This window comes from Antedon mediterranea, chromosome 2, assembly GCF_964355755.1.
Source record: "Antedon mediterranea chromosome 2, ecAntMedi1.1, whole genome shotgun sequence".
Classification (NCBI taxonomy): Eukaryota; Metazoa; Echinodermata; class Crinoidea; order Comatulida; family Antedonidae; genus Antedon; species Antedon mediterranea.
Genome location: NC_092671.1, coordinates 17,373,165 through 17,393,400, shown reverse-complemented (window position 1 = coordinate 17,393,400; position 20,236 = coordinate 17,373,165). Strand labels below are relative to the sequence as shown.

Sequence of the window (20,236 nt, the reverse complement as noted above, 5' to 3'; positions counted from 1 at the left end):
GTTACACTATACAGTATTATTATTATTAATATTATTATATTAATTAATTTAAAATTTCATCGAAGCGTGCGCATTGGCGAGAAACCGAAGTAAAATACCTTATTTCATTGTGGGGAAGCCCTGAGTTCAGAGATCGGTTGGAAGTGAAAAACTGGCGTAAAAACACCGGCAACAAGATGTCTGTGTTCAACGAGATGGCGGACACGTTAGCAGATGGGCCATCCTCATAAAGAAGGATTTAATATCCAAATGAAATTGAAGGGGTCGTCGTATAAAGCGGCGAAAGATCGAGTAAATAAATCTGGAGCCAGTGCAAGTACGGGATTTGAACATTTTTCTGCCATAAATGATATTTTAGGTCATAGACCAAATATAAACCCAAACCCCAAAACAATCGGCTGGTTGGTATGCCTGACAACCAATCGATAATGCCGAGCCCAAGTGTTCGGTCTAGGCCTGTAACTCCTAAACCAACCACTACTACTTTTAATAACAACAAAGGTAGGTCTATGCGTGCGTTAGAGTTTGGTTAATCGCCAGCGAGTGACATCATATCCGTTTGTAACGCAACTTCGTTGCAATGAATCTGAACACTTTGCTCTTACGACGCTCATTAAAATATGACCTTGGCTGTGATACGAAAGCATAACTCCGTAGGTCTGAACATACCCTAAGTCTCATTTGAGGCTTAAGAAGTTAAAAGAGTCGTGAGTTACAACCTTAGCAACTCTGGCCCTGGGATTGGAAGGCAAGCATGAAACCCCCAAGCTACAGCTCTTATCAAGCTACAGCTCTTATCAAGCTACAGCCCTTATCAAGCTACAACTCCACTACTATTATGAGTTTTTCATCTGACTGTCTGTCAGAGATAGAAGCCTATTTTGTTAACATAGTGTATTCCCTAAATATATATAATATAAATATATCTTAATCTCTAAAGGTGCTATAACACTCAAATTTGTAAACTTTGTTTCCTTCTCAGGCTACTCTATATGTTGGAGGTCATGGTGAGCGGTTATGCCAATGTCAAAAGGTCAAGTTAACGACTAAGACTCCGATACCAATGCAGGTGGATGGTGAACCGTGTCGATTAACCCCAAGTAAAATCACGATTTCTCTTCGAAATCAAGCAAATATGATTAGTAAACCTAAGAGAAGAGGCTCAGTAGCTGTAGGCCATGAGTAAGTTAATCATCAATATTTATTTATAATGCTCATAAGATATATATTCCCTCGAACATAATATCATTCCCTCAGGGATGTCAAATCTTATATTTAACTTCTAAGCAGTCAATATCTGTATAATAATGCTCATAAGCAAAGATGACTACATTTTGAAAATAATTTTAAGTTCTCCAATTTCCTCCAATCTGACTTCAAATATGGAAATAATGAACCTTGTCACGGATGAGCGATCACCCTGAAAAGCTTATTTGGATTAAGTTAAATTATTTGAAAGATATGACATTTTGGTGATCATTAACTTTTTGACAAAATAGAGATTTCATACAATAACAATAGGTGATCATTTTATTCTAAAAATTAACTGTTCTGGACAAGCTAATTTAGACATTACCAGACTAGCTAAAAAGTATGATATAGTAATTTTTTACTTACTGCATCAATCAACCAATCAAATGATTTCAATCTTATCTTTCTCATAGATTTCAACAAGTGAAGTTTTATCACACTTTACCTACATTTTGGTCAGTTTATATTGGTTTACACCAAGATTCCACTTTGGCTCCATATTTTATTTACTTTTATTTCTATTTTTAGACGAACTAACAATGATTAACCATGTTTGTTGCAGATACTAACTTTATTTTGAACACAACAGGGACACTACTAATAATACTTTAGTTGGCACAAAAGAGCACCTTCAACATAATTTATGCTAAATCAAATAATGAACCACAGGCACCTTTACCATAGTTTTAAGTATAACAAATGACTTTCAGTTGAGGCAATAAGATATTGGTCGTGTGTACTATATGACTCATGTACATATATGCAGTCCGCTTCTTTCTAACTATGTACAGTATCAGTGAAGTTTAACCACAAGATGTTTCTCAGTGAGAATTATTTAGACAATGTTATAACTAACACATATTTTTAACATAGCTTTCTCGTTTTCACCAACTTTTTTTGTATTTTATTTCAGAAAAAATTCACATGGTTTTCAATAACAAAACATATTTGCAAATCATTTTAAATATATCATGCTGTTTTGCTAGAGAACATTGTTTTCTGATCAGTTAAGAGACCTCAAGTCTGTAGCCAGTAGGGTTTGAGGGTTTTCCTGACATGCCCTTTTCAAACTACAGATCAGCGGTGAAAGTATGGTAAATAGGCCTAAACTAGCCTAGCTCATGTTGATTTTTGCCCCTTTGGAGAAAAAATGAACTTCCCTGTAAAACCCTGGCTACGGGCTTGAAACTTATGATAGAAAAGAAATAGCTTTATAAAAATATCCACGCATTCATTAGGTAATTCCTTTTAACATTTTTTATCGACACATTAAATGACAAAAAGACATGGATACAACTTTTATATTTCTATGTATGTATGTCTGTCTAATGTGGTTGTTATTATATTATACAGTGCACCTTTGACAGCTGATAGAGTACGCATTCAAGTTAGCCGAGTCAGTATGCATGATTATGAACGACTTAACTACGATAAAGAAAAACTAAAGAAAGCATGTAAGTACAATTAGCTTATAGTGTAAATGCAATGACCTTTTGCATTTATTTATTATGGCATATTTGCACAATACTGAACAATATAATAGATCTGGTGAGCTGTCGAAACATGCACTGACTGTCAGTAAAAAGAGCTACCCAAACGAGAATGCACAAAGCGAGGAAATAGGCTTCTACTCATGACGTATTTGCCGAAGCACCGATTAAAATCACATTTAAGACAGTTAAAACAGCTACAGTCGTAAATAAGGACTAAAGACATTATAATGTGTAGTTTTATTTCCTCATTTAAGCACAAAATAATAGAAATACATCATTTCTGCAACAAAGAAAACACCATATTCCTATATCTTTAACGTTAAGTATTGTTTTTTCTGTTGAGTATATATAAACAGAGTATTTGAATGTTAAGTTACTGCAGTATTCAAGTAACAAGCTTGCATTAATGAATGATTATCCATTACCACAAATGTCTTGAACACAAAGGTATCCCAATCAAATACCCCAAGTATCATAGTTATTTCATAAAATATTTACACTTATTTCTAAACCTATTACCATCCTTTTGTTTGAATGCACAAGAACACCTAGTTCTTAAGAATTTTTTGTATTGGTTACAGCTGTACCTTTGGGGATTATCAAAGTGGACAGCGATAGTGATTTGGAGCAGATTCGAGCACATATTGATCGTTTGTTAGAGGTATACATCTTGCAAGACTCCAATGCTAATGGTTCAGCTTCAAGCCTATCTCCCAATTGGTGTTTCTTAGATTGTAAGTTAATATCAAATTCTTTACATTTGAGTTTAATAGATGTATACTATTAAACTGTAACGTCAGAGTGATATTATGTCGTGTGTTACACAGTGAACGAACGGAACGTCCAACGCGAGGAGTTTGATAAAAACCTTTAGTCTCACATGTTTTATAATTCTACTTCGCATCCAATTGAATTGCTGCCTTTTTTTAAATAGTTTAGGTTTTGGCCTACCCTCTTGTTAGGTGTCAATTCATGCAATTGAGCAAATAATTCATTCGGTGACAGATGAAATGATCTGTTTTCACCCGGCTTCACCATATATTGTATAACTGAATTGTGCCTACGTTGTTGTGTCGAAGTGAGATCCAAGCTTAATTTTCTATATACCTTATTAAATTAACAATTTAAATTTTTCTTTTTAGCTACCACAGCTGACCGATTTTTTAGAATTGACCGTGGCCAAGAGCAGCTTCATTACATCACAGATATATCATCTGATGACCTCTATGTACTTGACCCAGAAAGAACGTCAGCTGAACCAATCAAACGTGGCTCAATGCCTGATCTTATTACCCAGGAAGGTTTACGTCACGGTCAGTACGACAGCATTTGGATGAAGTCACCAAGTTTTGATTCAATCTCAAGAGTACCATGTCAGAAAATGATCCACGCTAAAAGGTATTTTAATCATGCACTATAGAAATACATTTGCAATTTACAATTTTAACTATTAAATTATTTTTGTAGTGTCTTTTCTTTAAATTAAAATAAAAAGCATTTATATTAATATATATCATGATTTATTTAGATATAGGTTGCTATTTTTAATGCATAATTTTTTAGTAAACATATATATTATTGTGACATATATAATTGTGATATATAGTACAAACAAATATACTCTGCAAATTCTTGTGTGTATAGAAGAAGCTGGCCAACAAATTATTAAAATCTCTTTTCTTGCATCTCAATCATGGGTGTTTATTTATTTTTCTGCACTTTCGATCATTTATGAGTTTTTATGTAACAACTCTTTTCTTGTACCTATGACCATGTATGGTTTGGTTAACACCTCCTTTCTGGCGCCTATGACCACTCATCGGTTTTTGTTGGTGCTACATGAACATACACAATTCCCGGTGCTTCATCCTGAATTGCTGAGGAAAATAATCAAATCAATTAACAGTTACTGAGCTGAAACCTAAAGAACACTGAAAATAATTAAATACCTTGAAATTATCTTGCCAAATTGGAAAAGTGTTTTATGTACCCATATGTTTCACAAGCATGTTTTCGGAACATGGGTGCATAAAATAACAATTGACTTTCAAAAATAATCTGTACAGTACACAAGTATTTGCATTAGGTATACCAGATAAGAAGGAAATTATAATGTAATTTCACTCTTCCCTGGGTATTCATCTTTCAATACTTATTTTTTACTATATTAAATTGTTATGATTTTTTGTTGTAAAAAATATATTTAGGATAGCTTTATTTATTCTTTTTGTTGGAACGTTCTTTTTTTAACACAAATTATTACAACTGTGTATATATAGTGAAGAAGTTCTTCATAAAGTAGCCAACAATAGCAAGGCAAACGCCACTAAAGATCCCAAGACAACACCTGAACCAAGAAGGTATGGGCCATGACTCAAACTTGTCCGCCGCATCACAACATATTAACTGAATCGTATACAAATGTTCAGTCAGTCAAGGCTGTATGTCCCTCATCATATACCTAACCACTTCATTCATAGCAATTAGTACAGTTTTGGCAGATCACAAATAGTGCCCTCTATTCAAGCACTGCATTTTTCAAGCACTACTTAAGCTCTGTCTACACTATCAAACCAGGGAAGTTTGACAAAAAAAAGTGTGATGTGACCAAATATGGTAGTGATATGACATCATCATGTTCATATATGGGCACATTTTTTGTAACATAAAGTTTGATAGTGTAGACAGAGCAAAAGAGCATAGAGATATTATTTTATTATAATTCACTAATATATCTCTATGCTAAGAGGCACTATTTTTCTAAACACATACATGCTATATCAATTCAATTTATCATATTTTTCTGAAATCATGCATGACTTTTTAAATCTTGCTAACTTTGATTGTCATGCTTTTTAAACATTTTGGCATTGCATTAAATGTTTGTTACCATTTTAATATAATTATTATTGTTATAATCGTTTATTTTTGTTGTAATCAAACCGTAAAACTAGATTTTACAGTATTTGCTTGCTATAAATTAATTAAACTAAAGTTCATTATAGAAAATACATTGCTTTAATCATCATACCATGGTGCACAGTTATCATGGCTCTGAAACCTCGCAATGCATTGAAATGACACTGTACACACCCATACAAATGTTTATCATCGAACATTCATAGGTCTTGTTCAAGCTTATTTACCTGTGTAAGTTGGTTTCATGAGCAAGTAATCGCTAACTTTGTTGGATAGGTTATATACTTACTTTGGTAAATAACTAAACCTAAACAAGCCCATAGTCTTTACACTATTTACTTTAATGATGATTTTGTAATCATAACATGTATTGAATGACTGTTGGAACTAACTCTCCTCCCAATATACAAGAGGAGAGTAACTCATCAAACAGTTTAATTCATTTAAAAATTACCACATGTGTGTTCTAATTTAAAAATGTGGTTTTTATCATTATTGTATTATTATTATTAATGGTAACATAACATATTTTATAGAATACTGAAGCCGCAAACTGGTTCACCAAACTTAAGAGGTGGCGAGTTTAACTCTGTAGCTGGTGTGGCTTCCGATACTGCCCATCTAAGCAAGTTAGACAAAAGTACAGTATTCAATAATTATGTAATATTTATCTTTATATAAGTATTGAAACTCTAGCCTGGTGGGTTAGCATGCATTTCAAACTCTTGGTTTTCTCTTGCAAGGTCTATTTTGAAATAGACTCGCAGGAACAACAACCAGGCACTAAACATCAGCAGCATATGACACAGTCCTCATTGGAGCAAAGACTGTCATGTTAAAACTGGTATAACACATTTAAAATGCTGCTAATAATCAATCAATTGAACTTTTATAGCGCTGGTATCATTGCTGTAACGACTATAGGTGCTCACTGGCTAAAACCCCAGAGCTTAAGGGCCAAGAGTATGAGCAGCCCCAATGCAACTACCCAGCGTTGAGCCCCTTAGGAGCGCTAAAACAGGGGCTTTCCCCCACTGCGTTACACCACTGGTTGGTATCCATATGATATATAATTTTCAGAAGAGCTTGATAAAAGAACTGCTTCCGTGTACAAGTGAGCTTTTAAAGATACAAACAACATTGCAATTTACCACTTCTTTTCTAGTAGCAATAACAATTTTTGCATTTTAACAGCCTTGATGGATGTCTCCAAAAGAGGAGATGTTAAGAAATTTGAGGAATTACACCAGAAAGGAGCAAGTTTGAATGCTGAGGATCAACATGGCATGAATCCACTCCATCAAGCTGTTCGATTTGGACATAAAGATATTGTTAGATATATTATAGAACATGGTATGCTATAAAAGATAATTATATCTAATTATCTAAAGACAATTTCCCTACATTTTATATAAAAATACTGTAAATTGCGATAATTGTTGTCTTAAAATGTGAAAAAGAAGTAAAATCTAATAATACCAGCATGCATCGTGCACGGATTGATATTTTCACTTTGCATCTGCGATGCACCCACATTTGATCGTGACATAGTAAAAAAACAGACATCGTCAAAAGAAAAAAATACCGGGTCTTCCCCAATTTGTATTAACAGGATTTTGCCCCAAAAAAAAGAGTAATTTAGCAATGAGACAACGTCAAAGTAATGGTTTTTTGTAAATGTTGATCTGTTTGAGTGTATATACAGTTCAGGATTTATACCAAAGATAGGCAGTATTAACATTTTGAATTAAATTTGAATAATATAATTGACAGGTGGTAAAGCACTGGTTGACAGTACGGATGAGAAGAACCAGACAGCACTTCATAAGGCTGCTTGGTATGTACGACATGATATATGCAAAATGTTGGTGAATGCCGGTGCGTCTCTAACATGCACGGATTACCAAGGCAACACGCCACGTAAACAAGCACTTAAGTCTGATGATCACCAACTTGCGGATTATCTAGACAGTGAGTATTTAAATTGACATAAAATAACATTTCCCAATTAAAAAAATATTAGTAATTTTTATATTTAAAAAAATATAACAAGCAAGGATATGTATGTAACAATGTATGTGGTCACATACACATATGTTAAAGTCAATTTACACAGGCAAGCAGTAAAAAGTAAGTGGATCAAAAAAGGAATCTAAGTTATTCCTTATGACCATTTACACAAAACGCGGAGCAGACAGGCAGTTCTATGTGGGACAAGCTAGGTACTTTTCCGCTTAACTTTATGCCATTATGCTCAATCCATGCAAGATTCTTAAAAGAAGAAATACATATTATCATGTTTGTTTTCAAAATATTTGTATTTATTCATAATTTATTATATTCAGGCACAGTGATTGCAAATAAAAGGTTGCGGTAAGTTGCATGCATTGAAGATCTTGTGATTCCTACACTGAAATTAAGTCTAACGATCTAAACAAAATAAACTGCATGAATGAATTACAGATTTATAATATTATGTTTTATTTAAGAGAATTAGCACTGATCAAAAGGTTTGGTTTGAGTTGATTGTTTTTGCACAGATGCATTTGAAACTAATTTTGCATATTGGGTTGCTGTAAAGTATTCCAAACTGATTAAACAAATTAAAATGCTACTGCATATTCAGATGAGCTGAGTGTTAATTAACCTGTTAATTGGTTTTTTTAATTCAAACCAAACAAGATTTGTGGTACACTAAGTACAGTATATTTGTTCTGAAAAGAAAAGTCTAAACCCAGCTTTGAGACAATGCTATTGTTTTTAGCTTGTCTCATTTGGATTTTCACAATTCTCAGAAACAATGCTCTTTTATCAACATTTGATTTCGCCATGCAAACTTTCAAACAATATATAAGATTCTTTTTCTTTACTGCCAAAACATAAAACACAACAAAAACATGACCACAAAGTAAGTGGCGGAAAACACAATCAAACTGAATTCCTATGGCTAAAGGCCTATATTCCTCTTTTACCGAGTAGCTGATGAAATATATTTCAATAAAATATATCTAACAATGAAAATTAAAAAAAGTTCATTCATAAAAACACAATAGGTGGCAGCACAACAACAATGCATAAACGCTACTTAGAATTAAGCTCTGATGTGTGCAAAGTCTGGAGTGCCTCTGGAATTACTAAGATATGATCAATTTCTTTCTGCCACCCTAAACATGAAACAGAAACACTGGAGTACTTATTTTTTGCTTATAGAGAATTTTTTAATGCGTCTTTTAATCATGTTTTATTTCTATTTTGTTTTCACAGGTAAGAAACAAAATAAAACAGAAACAGAGGACCAAGAAACAGCAGTTTAACAAGGAAGCTATTTCTACCACCCACCTTCAAGCATCTACATAATATCTTTAAATTATTTCAATATATCTTCTATTTTTTAAACATTAACTTTTGTTACAATATTCTATGAGGTTTATATATATATTTATTTTTTACATTTAATATTTTTTTTATAGGATATTTATTCTATGATCTAGGTGCTAGTTTAATTTTAATTGCGTGTAAATGAAACCTTGATACAAATACAAAGTATATGAAGTGCTGGGTCACTCAAAATGTCACATTTTATTGGCTATTATTAAGCTAAAAACTTTATCAAAATATTTAAGATTATGATTCAGACGATAGACTAAATTGAAAGTCTTAGTGATTAAAACGTTTTTGTCCCAATAAGTACTTATATCTGTAATATAAAATTCTGGAGTTCTGAAATTGGTGCATTTTTTTCACAACAAATTGTAACAACTTAGTTTTTGATGTACACTGGTAAAATAAATTACAGAAAGTTATCAATTCTGCAGTGATATGCTATTCAATTAACAAAATTATATGTTACCTATGTGCTATTTATTGACAAATTGATAAAATGTTTATTCAAGTTGAAATGGTCTCTTACACCTTCTGTACTCTGGCTCCGGTGTGAAAACGAAACATTGAGGTTCGATTTTATTTTTCCGCAGCCGGACCAGAACAGGTGTGATAGATTCACAGTAAAAGTACCAATTGTCAAGTTTAGAAGAAATTGGATATAACCCAACGACGTTCAACTGTAAATTTATAGAATAAGCTGTAAGTTATGCACAATGTAGTAGTATCTTGGTGGTTAAAATTCTTGCCTTCCAATCCCAAGGTGCAGGGTTCAATTCTCACCTAGGGCCTGTTCGTAGGGGTTGAAAATACCAGCTTATTCCCGATTTCCGTTCGCGTGATCCAATTAACTTTTGCCTCAGGCTACAAAAAATTCGAGGTAAAATGTTCACCAAATTTGCAGGTTATTTCAGCGATAATCCAATTATACTCGGCCTTCGAGGATAATAAATCTCCGATAGAGGCAATGTGTCAAATTTTGACAAACGTTCGCTGCCTAGGCCCGTCATTTCTCCTACGAAGCTCTTCCATACACGCTTCGAGGGCGATCGTCAGCTGGTGCTGTCCTTGTTGGTGTAGACCGCTTAGTAGGCCTAGCTGGTCGGGGAGCCGCTGGTCGGTGGTGTTTCCGTCGTGTAACATTGGGCTCAAATTCTTCGTCAATGAGTAAAATAATGGTCGTCAGGAGAAGGCATATTTCGGCAGGATTATCGGCGTTAAGAGGCATAAGGTTTGTCGCAAGGATAAGCAATGTAAAAGGTAGCAAGTAATTGTTATTGTAAAGAAAGATCGCGAGTAAAAAATATACAACACGAAACTAGCGTGCGAAAATGGGGTCGTAGGTTGTAAAGACAACTGACCTTAAAACGTAATTTCCGGTTTGTGATTCGTCGATTAAGCATTTAAGCGGTTAAATATTTCAAGTACGAACAACGCTCAATTTATAACCCGAGGCATGGGTGAAATTAAGCGCTTATTTTAACCACCGTACGAACACGACCCTAGTGCCAGCGTTATAACTTATGACTTCACTACCTACATTATCAAACTTATGTGACAAAAAACGTGATGTGCCCATATATGGACATGATGATGTCATATTAATTCTATATTTGGTAAATCACACTTTTTTGTTAAACTAGTTTAATAGTGTCTCAGTTTATAAGTAAGATAAATATTAGTATACCATCTTGTAATTGGAGAGTTTCTTGCTGTTTGATGCAAAGATAAAAAGAGAAACAGAACTTATTTTACAAACAGTGCGTGAATTGGTGCAAACCAACTCTGGTATGTTTGCAATACGGTGCTGGTAGCTTAAAATAAAATAGATTAAATGCTACCAATTTTGTGAAAAATTGATAAACATATTCTTAGGCTTCTGGAAGTCTTTAATTAACAATTTTAAAGTTTAAATTGTATTGCTTGTTTACAATTTGAACATAATTACTTCTAAATAGGAACATTGTTTCATCAACATCATATTTCTTTACTGTGCATAACCTCGTTTGAATATTATTTTCTGAAAAACTAAAAATCCTAACTTATCAGAATCTTTTTTTAATTGCAACTTATAGTATTTCAAAATATATAATAGACTTATAAAAAGACTGCTGGATAAGGTCTGAGTTCAAATTGTGTATTTTTCAATTATTTAATTATTATATAGACAGCTGGAAGTCTAAGAAATTGAAACATGTTGATCATCTTTTTATTAAGTAAATTTTATTTTTTATTACAATATTTCTATTTTGAAACTGGCATTTATTTTTTGAATTATTACTAGAATCTGGGACCAAGTGGCAAGATTGCAACTATTAAAAATTATTAAATATGAAATTAATGAATTAATGAACTAGAGTGCAGAATCAGTTTGAGCTTTTATGTATAAATATTTTATATGTTATGTTTGTCTATAATTAATTAATAAATTAATAAATTAATTACAATTGAAAGATGCCCACCAAATTTTATTATAGCTTAAATTGTTGCCCACTCTTCTTTATATATTAGCGCAACACACATCTTTTTCATTTAATTTATAATTAGCAACAGTGTTATTATATTGCATTTCTGCCTAATCTATGTCAAGTTTTAAAGAAAAAGAAACTCATTTACAAAGAAACGGGTTGCATAATATAAAGAGAAACTAAAGAGTTGTTAAAGAGCTAAAGATAAGTGTATCATATTCATTTTAATATTATTAGCTTAGTATTTAAATTTAAGTAGTTTATATTTTTTAAATAATATACAACTTTATTATATATATTAACGTTTATATTATGTGATGGTGAATTTTATTTAAATATATTTGGTAAACTTTTATGAGCACTAATACGAAAACCCACCTGCACTTCTACAAAACCAATTTTTAAACTAATTTAATTTCTATGTATTTATAGTGTATAACGTGTACACTTGTCATGAAATGTAAATAGGTATTTTCACTAAAAATAGGTAGTGCATACAACTAGGCATTTATACAGGTATGATATGCTCGTATTGCTGTGCTTTAACAAAAATCTTAATTAGAATATACAGTAAATGATTTGAGATGAATATGTAGTGTACAGAATAAGAGTGTATTATTACATTTTATGTGTTCAAACTTTGATATGGCATTATACTGTAAATAAAATGTCAGTATTTCGGGTGTACCCCATCCTCATTTTTACTTAACTTGCCCAGATATGAAGTAGCAGAAATGAGAAACTGTAAGAGGAGTATTTTCATTTTGTTCCCAATTTGATTACTCGAAAACTAAAGCTGCTCTAAATTTTTCATTACCCAATCCGATATTTGTAATTAGGCGTTGGGTAGCATATATAGCATATAGCGCTTTTATCATTATGGAACTATGCTATATGAATAGTATTAATTATTATTGTTGATTAATTGAAACTTTGTTTTGGTTTAGATTAATGTGTGTGTACATTATCTATATCATTATCTCATAATTAACTTATTTTTAAATGCTAAATTAAATTAATACACAATATTTATTATGGTAGTATATTTATAATATATGTAAACTTTAACAACACTCATAATTACAATGTTAATTGATGGCAATGTTTTTGATCCAAAATATTATGTTGTTGTGTACACTAATGTTGTTATTGTTAAGATTTTCGTACTTTTCCACTTTTCTTGTCCACCTTACCATAGTATATAGATATATATATATATATAGATAAATTAATTATAGTTACGATCATAAATATACCAATTTATTTTTTATTTGATGCAGGACCATCAGTGAATGAAGATTATATTAATATATGTATATAAATTTGTAAATAAATCCAAAAGAAGGAATTAGATATATTAGTTAAAACAGATAAATGTATATATATTATATGGATAATTACTTTCATATTTAATAGGAATATATAACAACATTTTGTGTGTAAACAAACTATACTGACACTTGGGAAGATTTGCACCAAGGTGTCTTGCAGTCAAGCCATGTACCGTATAAGTAGACCATGGAGATGAGATGATATTATAATATCCAGGTGTTCTTTCAGTATATACCTGTCAATTTTCTATTACCTGTATACATAGCTGTAATTTGAGTCTGAAACTCACATTCAGTAAAACTTTATTTTCTTTATTCCACCTAAATAGCCATGTTTATTTTACAATAATTTCTTCTAACTAGATGTTTCATACAATAAAATTGTATGTGTTTGTTTGGTTCATATTTTATATACAATTTGTGTTTTTGCTTTTGGACCAACCCTTTAATCTGAAAGTAAAATGAGAAAAAAACTTGATATTTTCATTTCATATTCATAGTCAAGCACACTAAAATATAGTACATGGTTTGAAATTATTTGTATTTGTTCACATTTAAAAAATTAAAAATTCACATCAAAATATGAAAATGAGATTAAAATGGTAAAATTAGATCAACTACATGGTTTAAAATACAAAATACAAGCAAGATTGGTGTGTGTAAGGGTATAGCATAAAATGATCAATGTTTCCATGTACCATAATTGCCTCATGGCAGTAAGCAGAAACAAGTTTGTCACCCTACATTACCCTACCCTACATAATATATTACAGGTTGTTCAATGCAATATAATACATTTATATTGAAGTCAATAAGATAGATCTATATTATATTATATGTCATTGTATTATTATACAATTTCTTATGTTTATTGCTTGAATTAGCAACAAAAAGTATATAATGTATAAAACTGTAATTTTTCCCTTTTAAAATTCAATTTTGCACTGTTAAGTAACAAAAATAATCTGTTTTACAACTGTATTATAATTATCGATTATCATTTTTATGTTTATTAATTTGCAATCTTACAAATTTGTTTTGAGTTCTTTTATGTAGGCCTACTTTAAATTTTAAATTACCTGTACATTATGGTGTTTAAACATTGTTATATATTTTTATTAAAGACCACCAGATCATTTTGGTTTACATTTTTCTTGTAAATTAAGATTTTTAATATGTATAAATTAGTGCTCATTATGCAAATTAAATGTTTAAATATATTGCACATTAATCTATTGTTAGCTGTCAGCATAATCAGTTATGTAATGAACCGTTTGTTGTTTGGGGGAAACCCCCCTCATTAGTGTATTTATAGTCATGTGGTAATGGGGATTTCCCCATTTTTGTGCAACTTGTGTCTTTCTGTCTAAAAGAATCTAGTCTGTTGACTGTCATATGTATTAAATCAACGAAATGGGTCAATTAATAATGTTGTTTATTTCTTTGTTATGTGTGGGGTAATTTGCATAAATAGATAATCTAATAAAGTAAAGCAAGGCCTGATTACAATGATGTCGTGAGCACAAATCATACGTCGACACTAGATACCATTTTCTACAAAAGTATGAAACATTCTACCAATCAGAACGTCAAATTACGTAGGTATATATTCGTTTGGTTAGCTTGATGTTTAATCATATTAATTTAAAGATGTATTGTCCCTTGAAACACAAACAAATTAAGGTCAAAGTATTCTAAATTTTAATTGGCCACGTCAAAGTAATATTAAAGTTATTCACTTTAAGTCGAAAATTCGACCCAAAAACAACAAGTTTACGTAATTAACAGGTAAATCCGAATTTCCTCAGTTTCCAGTTAAATTTGAGGACCAGAAATAATACATTTAAATTAATTTGATTAAATTTCGTCTTTAAAATCGTCGCGAGCGAATAAACAAAGATTTCAAACCACGAGTATGCATTATGCATGATGCTAATTGGGATTGTTACAACTCGTCACAGTTGAGAAGGTGTTTTCACACAGATTGCGAGGAAGTTTTATGATTATACATACAGAGTAGCCAAACAAGCGCGTTGCATTATGAAATATGTTTTGATCGAAAACTTTGAATGGAAGTCAAAGTTATTTTTTTAACAAAAAAACGTCTGTATTTCAGTTAAATTATTGTTTTTTCGACTAATTTTTGATGAAAGTTAATAACTATTGTGATATATCAAAATGACACTTTTTTCGAAATCTTTTATTTTTTATTTTTTTGGAATTAGTCAAATACATACAAAAACAACTCAAATATAGTGAACTTTCGGTAGACATATGCGTATAATCTTTATATCCTTATGTATTAGGCCTATGGTAGTGCTGAAATATGTTTTCCAATTGATCTCTGTGCCTATGATTTCAGCAAAAAAAAATTATAAATTCATCTCAATTTCAATCAAATTAAATTTATTCCATAAAACTAAAGATATGTACAAATATGTTATCAAAAAGTTTTGGAAAAGTTAACAAATCTTTTAAGCCGAAACCCTTAAAAAATATGATAATAAGAAGTTATTTAAATCAATAACAATTTTTTTGTTTAAACGTGCTTTGGGGTGCGAGCATGCCCAGTCCTAGTTTCCAAATAACAATTTTTCAGCCGTAGTCATCAATAAACTACCACATGGTAACTGCTTCAATTCTTCCGTTCTCTTGAATATAACTGCCTAATGGAGCGGCACGAAAAAAAACAAGTGGGCTGCATGATGATAGGGAGCCAAAATCACGTATTAATAGTTAAAAAAACACTCCTATTACTCAATCTTCATTTTGTTAAAATAACATAGTATAAAACTTACTACTCCAATAATAAGAGGAGGCCTAATCAATGCATTTATTGGTAATTTTGTTTAGAATCCAATGTTTTAATTATGTTCAGTACGTTACTTCACAATTAATGAGTTGATTGAAGAGACGTATTACAGGATAGCAATCTTGAATGACTACAAACGTTTGTGGAAAATCAATATGAAGAATCCTTGAATGAAAGCAATGTTAAAACTCAATAAACTGCTATAATATAGTTAATGAGCAATGACAAACAATGATCATTACTTCGCATTCTGAAGTGTTCTAAAATGTCAACTCGGTAATTTGTCCTGGCTACAATATTGATTATTATTATTGTTGTTTAATTACAACGTTCATGCATAGGCCTAAGCGAATTGCTGTTTTTAAAGCTAAGGTATCCATCCATATCTCATTCTCACCTATTCATTTCGATTTAATATACCGTACGTAACATCAACCAAAACAACGAAGTTTTAAAAGTATATAGTTCAATTTTAAATGTTTTGAAATGGATAAATTATTGAAATAAAGTGAATTTGGTTGATGGATTTCTAAATTACGTAACAATCGACATACCCATCTCTGACCTATCAGGTGTCCTGAATGAATACATTGGTAATCTAGCAAAAGGATGCTGAACTATCTCTCTGGAAGATAAAAAGGTTTATCTATGGCTGCGACACGATCAGTTCCCTTACAACATGCCGCGGAGAATATGTACACAGTACAGTACTTTTGGTATTTGTCGCAGCCAGACATAAGATCAAAGACTGTTACGAGTTCCTATCCTGACAAGAGCTCAGTGTCCTGTTGTATTTAAGATATAGTAGGCCTAAGCACCTTCTTACTCAGGGCACAATAGATCAAAGGTAAACAACAATAACTATCTTCTCGACAATATCTATGTTGTTAGTGATGCTCACGTTTTTAATCACCGTTATAGAGTTAGTTTCATTTATTAAATCACTATACAATGTGTGTATTGTCCTTATAATAAGTGCCATTGTTAACATAACTGTTGTCTTCACTACACGTTCATGCATAGGCCTAAGCGAATTGCTGTTTTTAAAGCTAAGGTAGGCCTACAGGCACGAATTTTAAATATATTATCTGGTTAAATATACATAAAACAAATAGGCCTATGTGAAATCATGACAAAAAAACATTTCTTAAAATGGCCAAATCCAACATTTTGCAGAATTCGGCTATAAAAACTAGGCAGACTTTTTTCAGTAGTTAGGTATAGTTTAACCTAATGTAATAACATATCCGTCGGTGACTCCCTATAAAATGAAACATAGCAGAAATTATAGATTGATAATTACTAGAATGTATATGATAAACAGAAATGTTTTGCCCGCACTTGGCCTGGCCTTTAATGTTTAATGAAAGGTAATTTGCCCGTCACCTTATAAAATTATTTCCAATTACATGTCTTGGCTGTTTTCTTATGAATGTATTTAAGCCGAGGCCTAGGCCTAGTATGTATAAGATACAAGAAAGGTTGTCTTCATCCAAGCATGCTGAAGGAGTTACCGCGTCCGTCCTTAGTTTTATCTGCACCCAAACTGGCAAACTAGAAACAGCAATTTCGATTTAAAGTTATAAATACGTATTTAAAAAGACACGTAAATCAATCAACACTAAATTTAAAAAGTATACAATTCATCGAAATGTTTTTAATTGACAAACCATGGTCTGAAATAAAGTTTGAATAATATTAATAGGTGTAGGCCTACTGTAGGCATATAAAAGTCTTAAATTACGTAAAGATCGATATACCCATCTTTCCCCTACCAATTTCGATTTAAAAAGATACACGTAACATCAACCAACAAACAACGAAGTTCAAAAAAGTATAAAGTTCATTTAAATGGTTTTAACTTGACAAACCATGGTCTGAAATAAAGTTTTAATTAATGGGGTTATAAAAGATACATTGCATTGCATACATACATTGCGTAACGATCGACATATCCATATCTCATTCTCACCTATTCATTTCGATTTAATATACCGTACGTAACATCAACCAAAACAACGAAGTTTTAAAAGTATATAGTTCAATTTTAAATGTTTTGAAATGGATAGATTATTGAAATAAAGTGAATTTGGTTGATGGATTTCTAAATTACGTAACAATCGACATACCCATCTCTGACCTATCAGGTGTCCTGAATGAATACATTGGTAATCTAGCAAAAGGATGCTGAACTATCTCTCTGAAGATAAAAGGGTTTATCTATGGCTGCGACACGATCAGTTCCCTTACAACATGCCGCGGAGAATATGTACACAGTACAGTACTTTTGGTATTTGTCGCAGCCAGACATAAGATCAAAGACTGTTACGAGTTCCTATCTTGACAAGAGTTCAGTGTCCTGTTGTATTTAAGATATAGCAGGCCTAAGCACCTTCTTACTCAGGGCACAATAGATCAAAGGTAAACAACAATAGCTATCTTCTCGACAATATCTATGTTGTTAGTGATGCTCACGTTTTTAATCACCGTTATAGAGTTAGTTTCATTTATTAAATCACTATACAATGTGTGTATTGTCCTTATAATAAGTGCCATTGTTAACATTACTGTTGTATGGGAAATGAGGCTTTATTTTAGAAACATACCGCCGCTTATAGTCGGGTTCTTTATGATCATTGATATGCCGACCTTTCAAAATAAAGCCTCACCCTACAATGACTTACCCAGAAGGATAGGTATTTTTAAATAGGCCTAATCTAAAATTAATCTTTATATATGCGTGTATGTTGTTATCTAAAAGGTTATGTGGTGTGGAAATATTTTAGAAACAAATAAAAGTTTAAAAGTTTAATTTCGGAATTACAATTTGGGAAAAACGAGACTAAAATTCTATTCACTTTTGGTGGAATTGTTACCTACTATACCTACTTGAAAACACTGTAAAGTCTAAAACATTTTATACTCAATATATATTTTAATTTTATGAAATGTAGTATAATATAATATACTGTATTTCTTGAACTATCATATATTGGATTGCTTTAATTAGCGCCCTCTATAAATTTAAGGTCTTGCTCATCAGATCTGCCTCGTGCTTCACGCTCCACTGACTTAAATCTATTGTTTACACTTGTCTTGTGTGTTTTTAGTACATAACACGCTCCACTTGTAAACGGCAGACGATGTTTAGTAACCTCATGTAGAGCTATCTGTAGGCCTGCCGAGCTCAAATTTCGATGGAGGAACTTAACAATTTCTATAATTGAAGATGATTGACTTAATTATATGTAGTACTGTTGCAGTTTTAGTGTACCTAAACACGTTGGACGCCGAATTTGCATACGACGATTCGTAAGTAAACTTGTTGAATTGTTTTATTAAACTCCATTTTTAGGCTGGTAAGTGGTGGTCGCCGGTTAATTTATCCCCAGGCAAAGTTGACAAACTTACGCCTCATTTAACTTGCTAGTGCTAAAGCCATACTTACCAGTAGCCTATTTATTTGAGCAAAAACCTACTACTTAAATAATATTTTAATAATAAATAATAATTTCTCTTTAGTATATAGTTTTTCATTTAAAATTTCCGCCCTATCATCAATAAAATGTATTTTTATTTAGAAAAATTAGTAAATTAGAAATGTGGGTAAAGTACTAAATGTAATGAAAAAAAAGTTTGTAGAACATCAATTTGATCATTGGATTAAAAAATTAATAAAATAATGACAAATTGTAAAATTAACTTTTATTTACAAAAAGCAATAGTGTAAAAGTGCTAAGAAAAGGTAAAAAGTTTGTAAAACATTTATTTGATCACTGAATCCTTTTGGTCTTCTATAGTATTTATTATTTTAGATTATTGACAGGTTCCATTTATTCATTTATATCACATCTTACAATTAAATAATTTATAGATAGTAAAATAATGAAAAATGTATTATCATCATCCATAGGGAAAACAAACTGTGGAATAAAATGTCTCTGCATTCTCCCAATGGAATGGTTTCCCCTGCTTTATTGCTTGTTTCTTCATATTAAATATATATACTGAATTTCATATCATTTCAGTTTTACTGTAATAATATTCATAAAATTGATTTTTGAAAATTGGAAAGGCTACAATTTGGCAGTTTCATTAGGAAATCTCATGATTTTTGTGTAAAATAAACTATTAATGATTTTCTAATAATGATTATAGTGCCTACCTAATGATTCGGATCATAATCTTTATATTTTTGTATTGTTTGTAATGAGTAGTTTAAGTATGCTACAGTGAGGTATCCATTTATGGCCAATTATGTACAAATTCACATAAGGGCCCTCAGCTTCATAGAGTAAGTATAATTTGTATTCAAGGACACATGTATACATATTGGCGCTCATTTTGATGATTTATTTCCTTCAATTTATGTTTCACTGTCTAGGTCGTTCAAGAATGACCTTGATAATATTTAGAAAAATATGATAAATAATAATTTATTAGTTTATTGGTATTGATTGAATATAAGTTTTATTGATGTCTACAGTACAATACATTTTGCTTCTTTGTTAAGATGTATGAACTTAAATATTGAAAAACTCCCATAGAAACTGATGAGTGATATTAGGCGCCAGGTTTGTG

General features: G+C 31.5%; 2 protein-coding genes across 6 annotated transcripts in view; both read left to right on the top strand.

Annotated features, from left to right (window-relative positions):
- The window catches only part of LOC140040611 (diacylglycerol kinase zeta-like), a 52,584-nt gene extending 38,283 nt beyond the window's left edge, over nucleotides 1-14,301 (top strand). For 2 of the 5 annotated variants that reach the window (XM_072086672.1, XM_072086669.1), the window contains exons 14-23: nucleotides 983-1,182; nucleotides 1,665-1,706; nucleotides 2,605-2,705; nucleotides 3,326-3,478; nucleotides 3,887-4,142; nucleotides 5,024-5,104; nucleotides 6,200-6,303; nucleotides 6,858-7,016; nucleotides 7,437-7,634; nucleotides 8,928-14,301. In XM_072086672.1, the coding sequence (XP_071942773.1) occupies nucleotides 983-1,182; nucleotides 1,665-1,706; nucleotides 2,605-2,705; nucleotides 3,326-3,478; nucleotides 3,887-4,142; nucleotides 5,024-5,104; nucleotides 6,200-6,303; nucleotides 6,858-7,016; nucleotides 7,437-7,634; nucleotides 8,928-8,977 (1,344 nt within the window). In that variant the 3' untranslated portion in view covers nucleotides 8,978-14,301. The remainder of the gene's footprint in view (nucleotides 1-982; nucleotides 1,183-1,664; nucleotides 1,707-2,604; nucleotides 2,706-3,325; nucleotides 3,479-3,886; nucleotides 4,143-5,023; nucleotides 5,105-6,199; nucleotides 6,304-6,857; nucleotides 7,017-7,436; nucleotides 7,635-8,927) is intronic. The other 3 variants (XM_072086674.1, XM_072086670.1, XM_072086673.1) reach the window with 3 other exon arrangements.
- Nucleotides 14,302-18,763: 4,462 nt separating this feature from the next.
- The window catches only part of LOC140040610 (protein O-mannosyl-transferase TMTC2-like), a 70,780-nt gene continuing 69,307 nt past the window's right edge, over nucleotides 18,764-20,236 (top strand). The window contains exon 1 of the mRNA XM_072086668.1: nucleotides 18,764-18,967. Within this exon, the coding sequence (XP_071942769.1) occupies nucleotides 18,885-18,967 (83 nt within the window). The 5' untranslated portion in view covers nucleotides 18,764-18,884. The remainder of the gene's footprint in view (nucleotides 18,968-20,236) is intronic.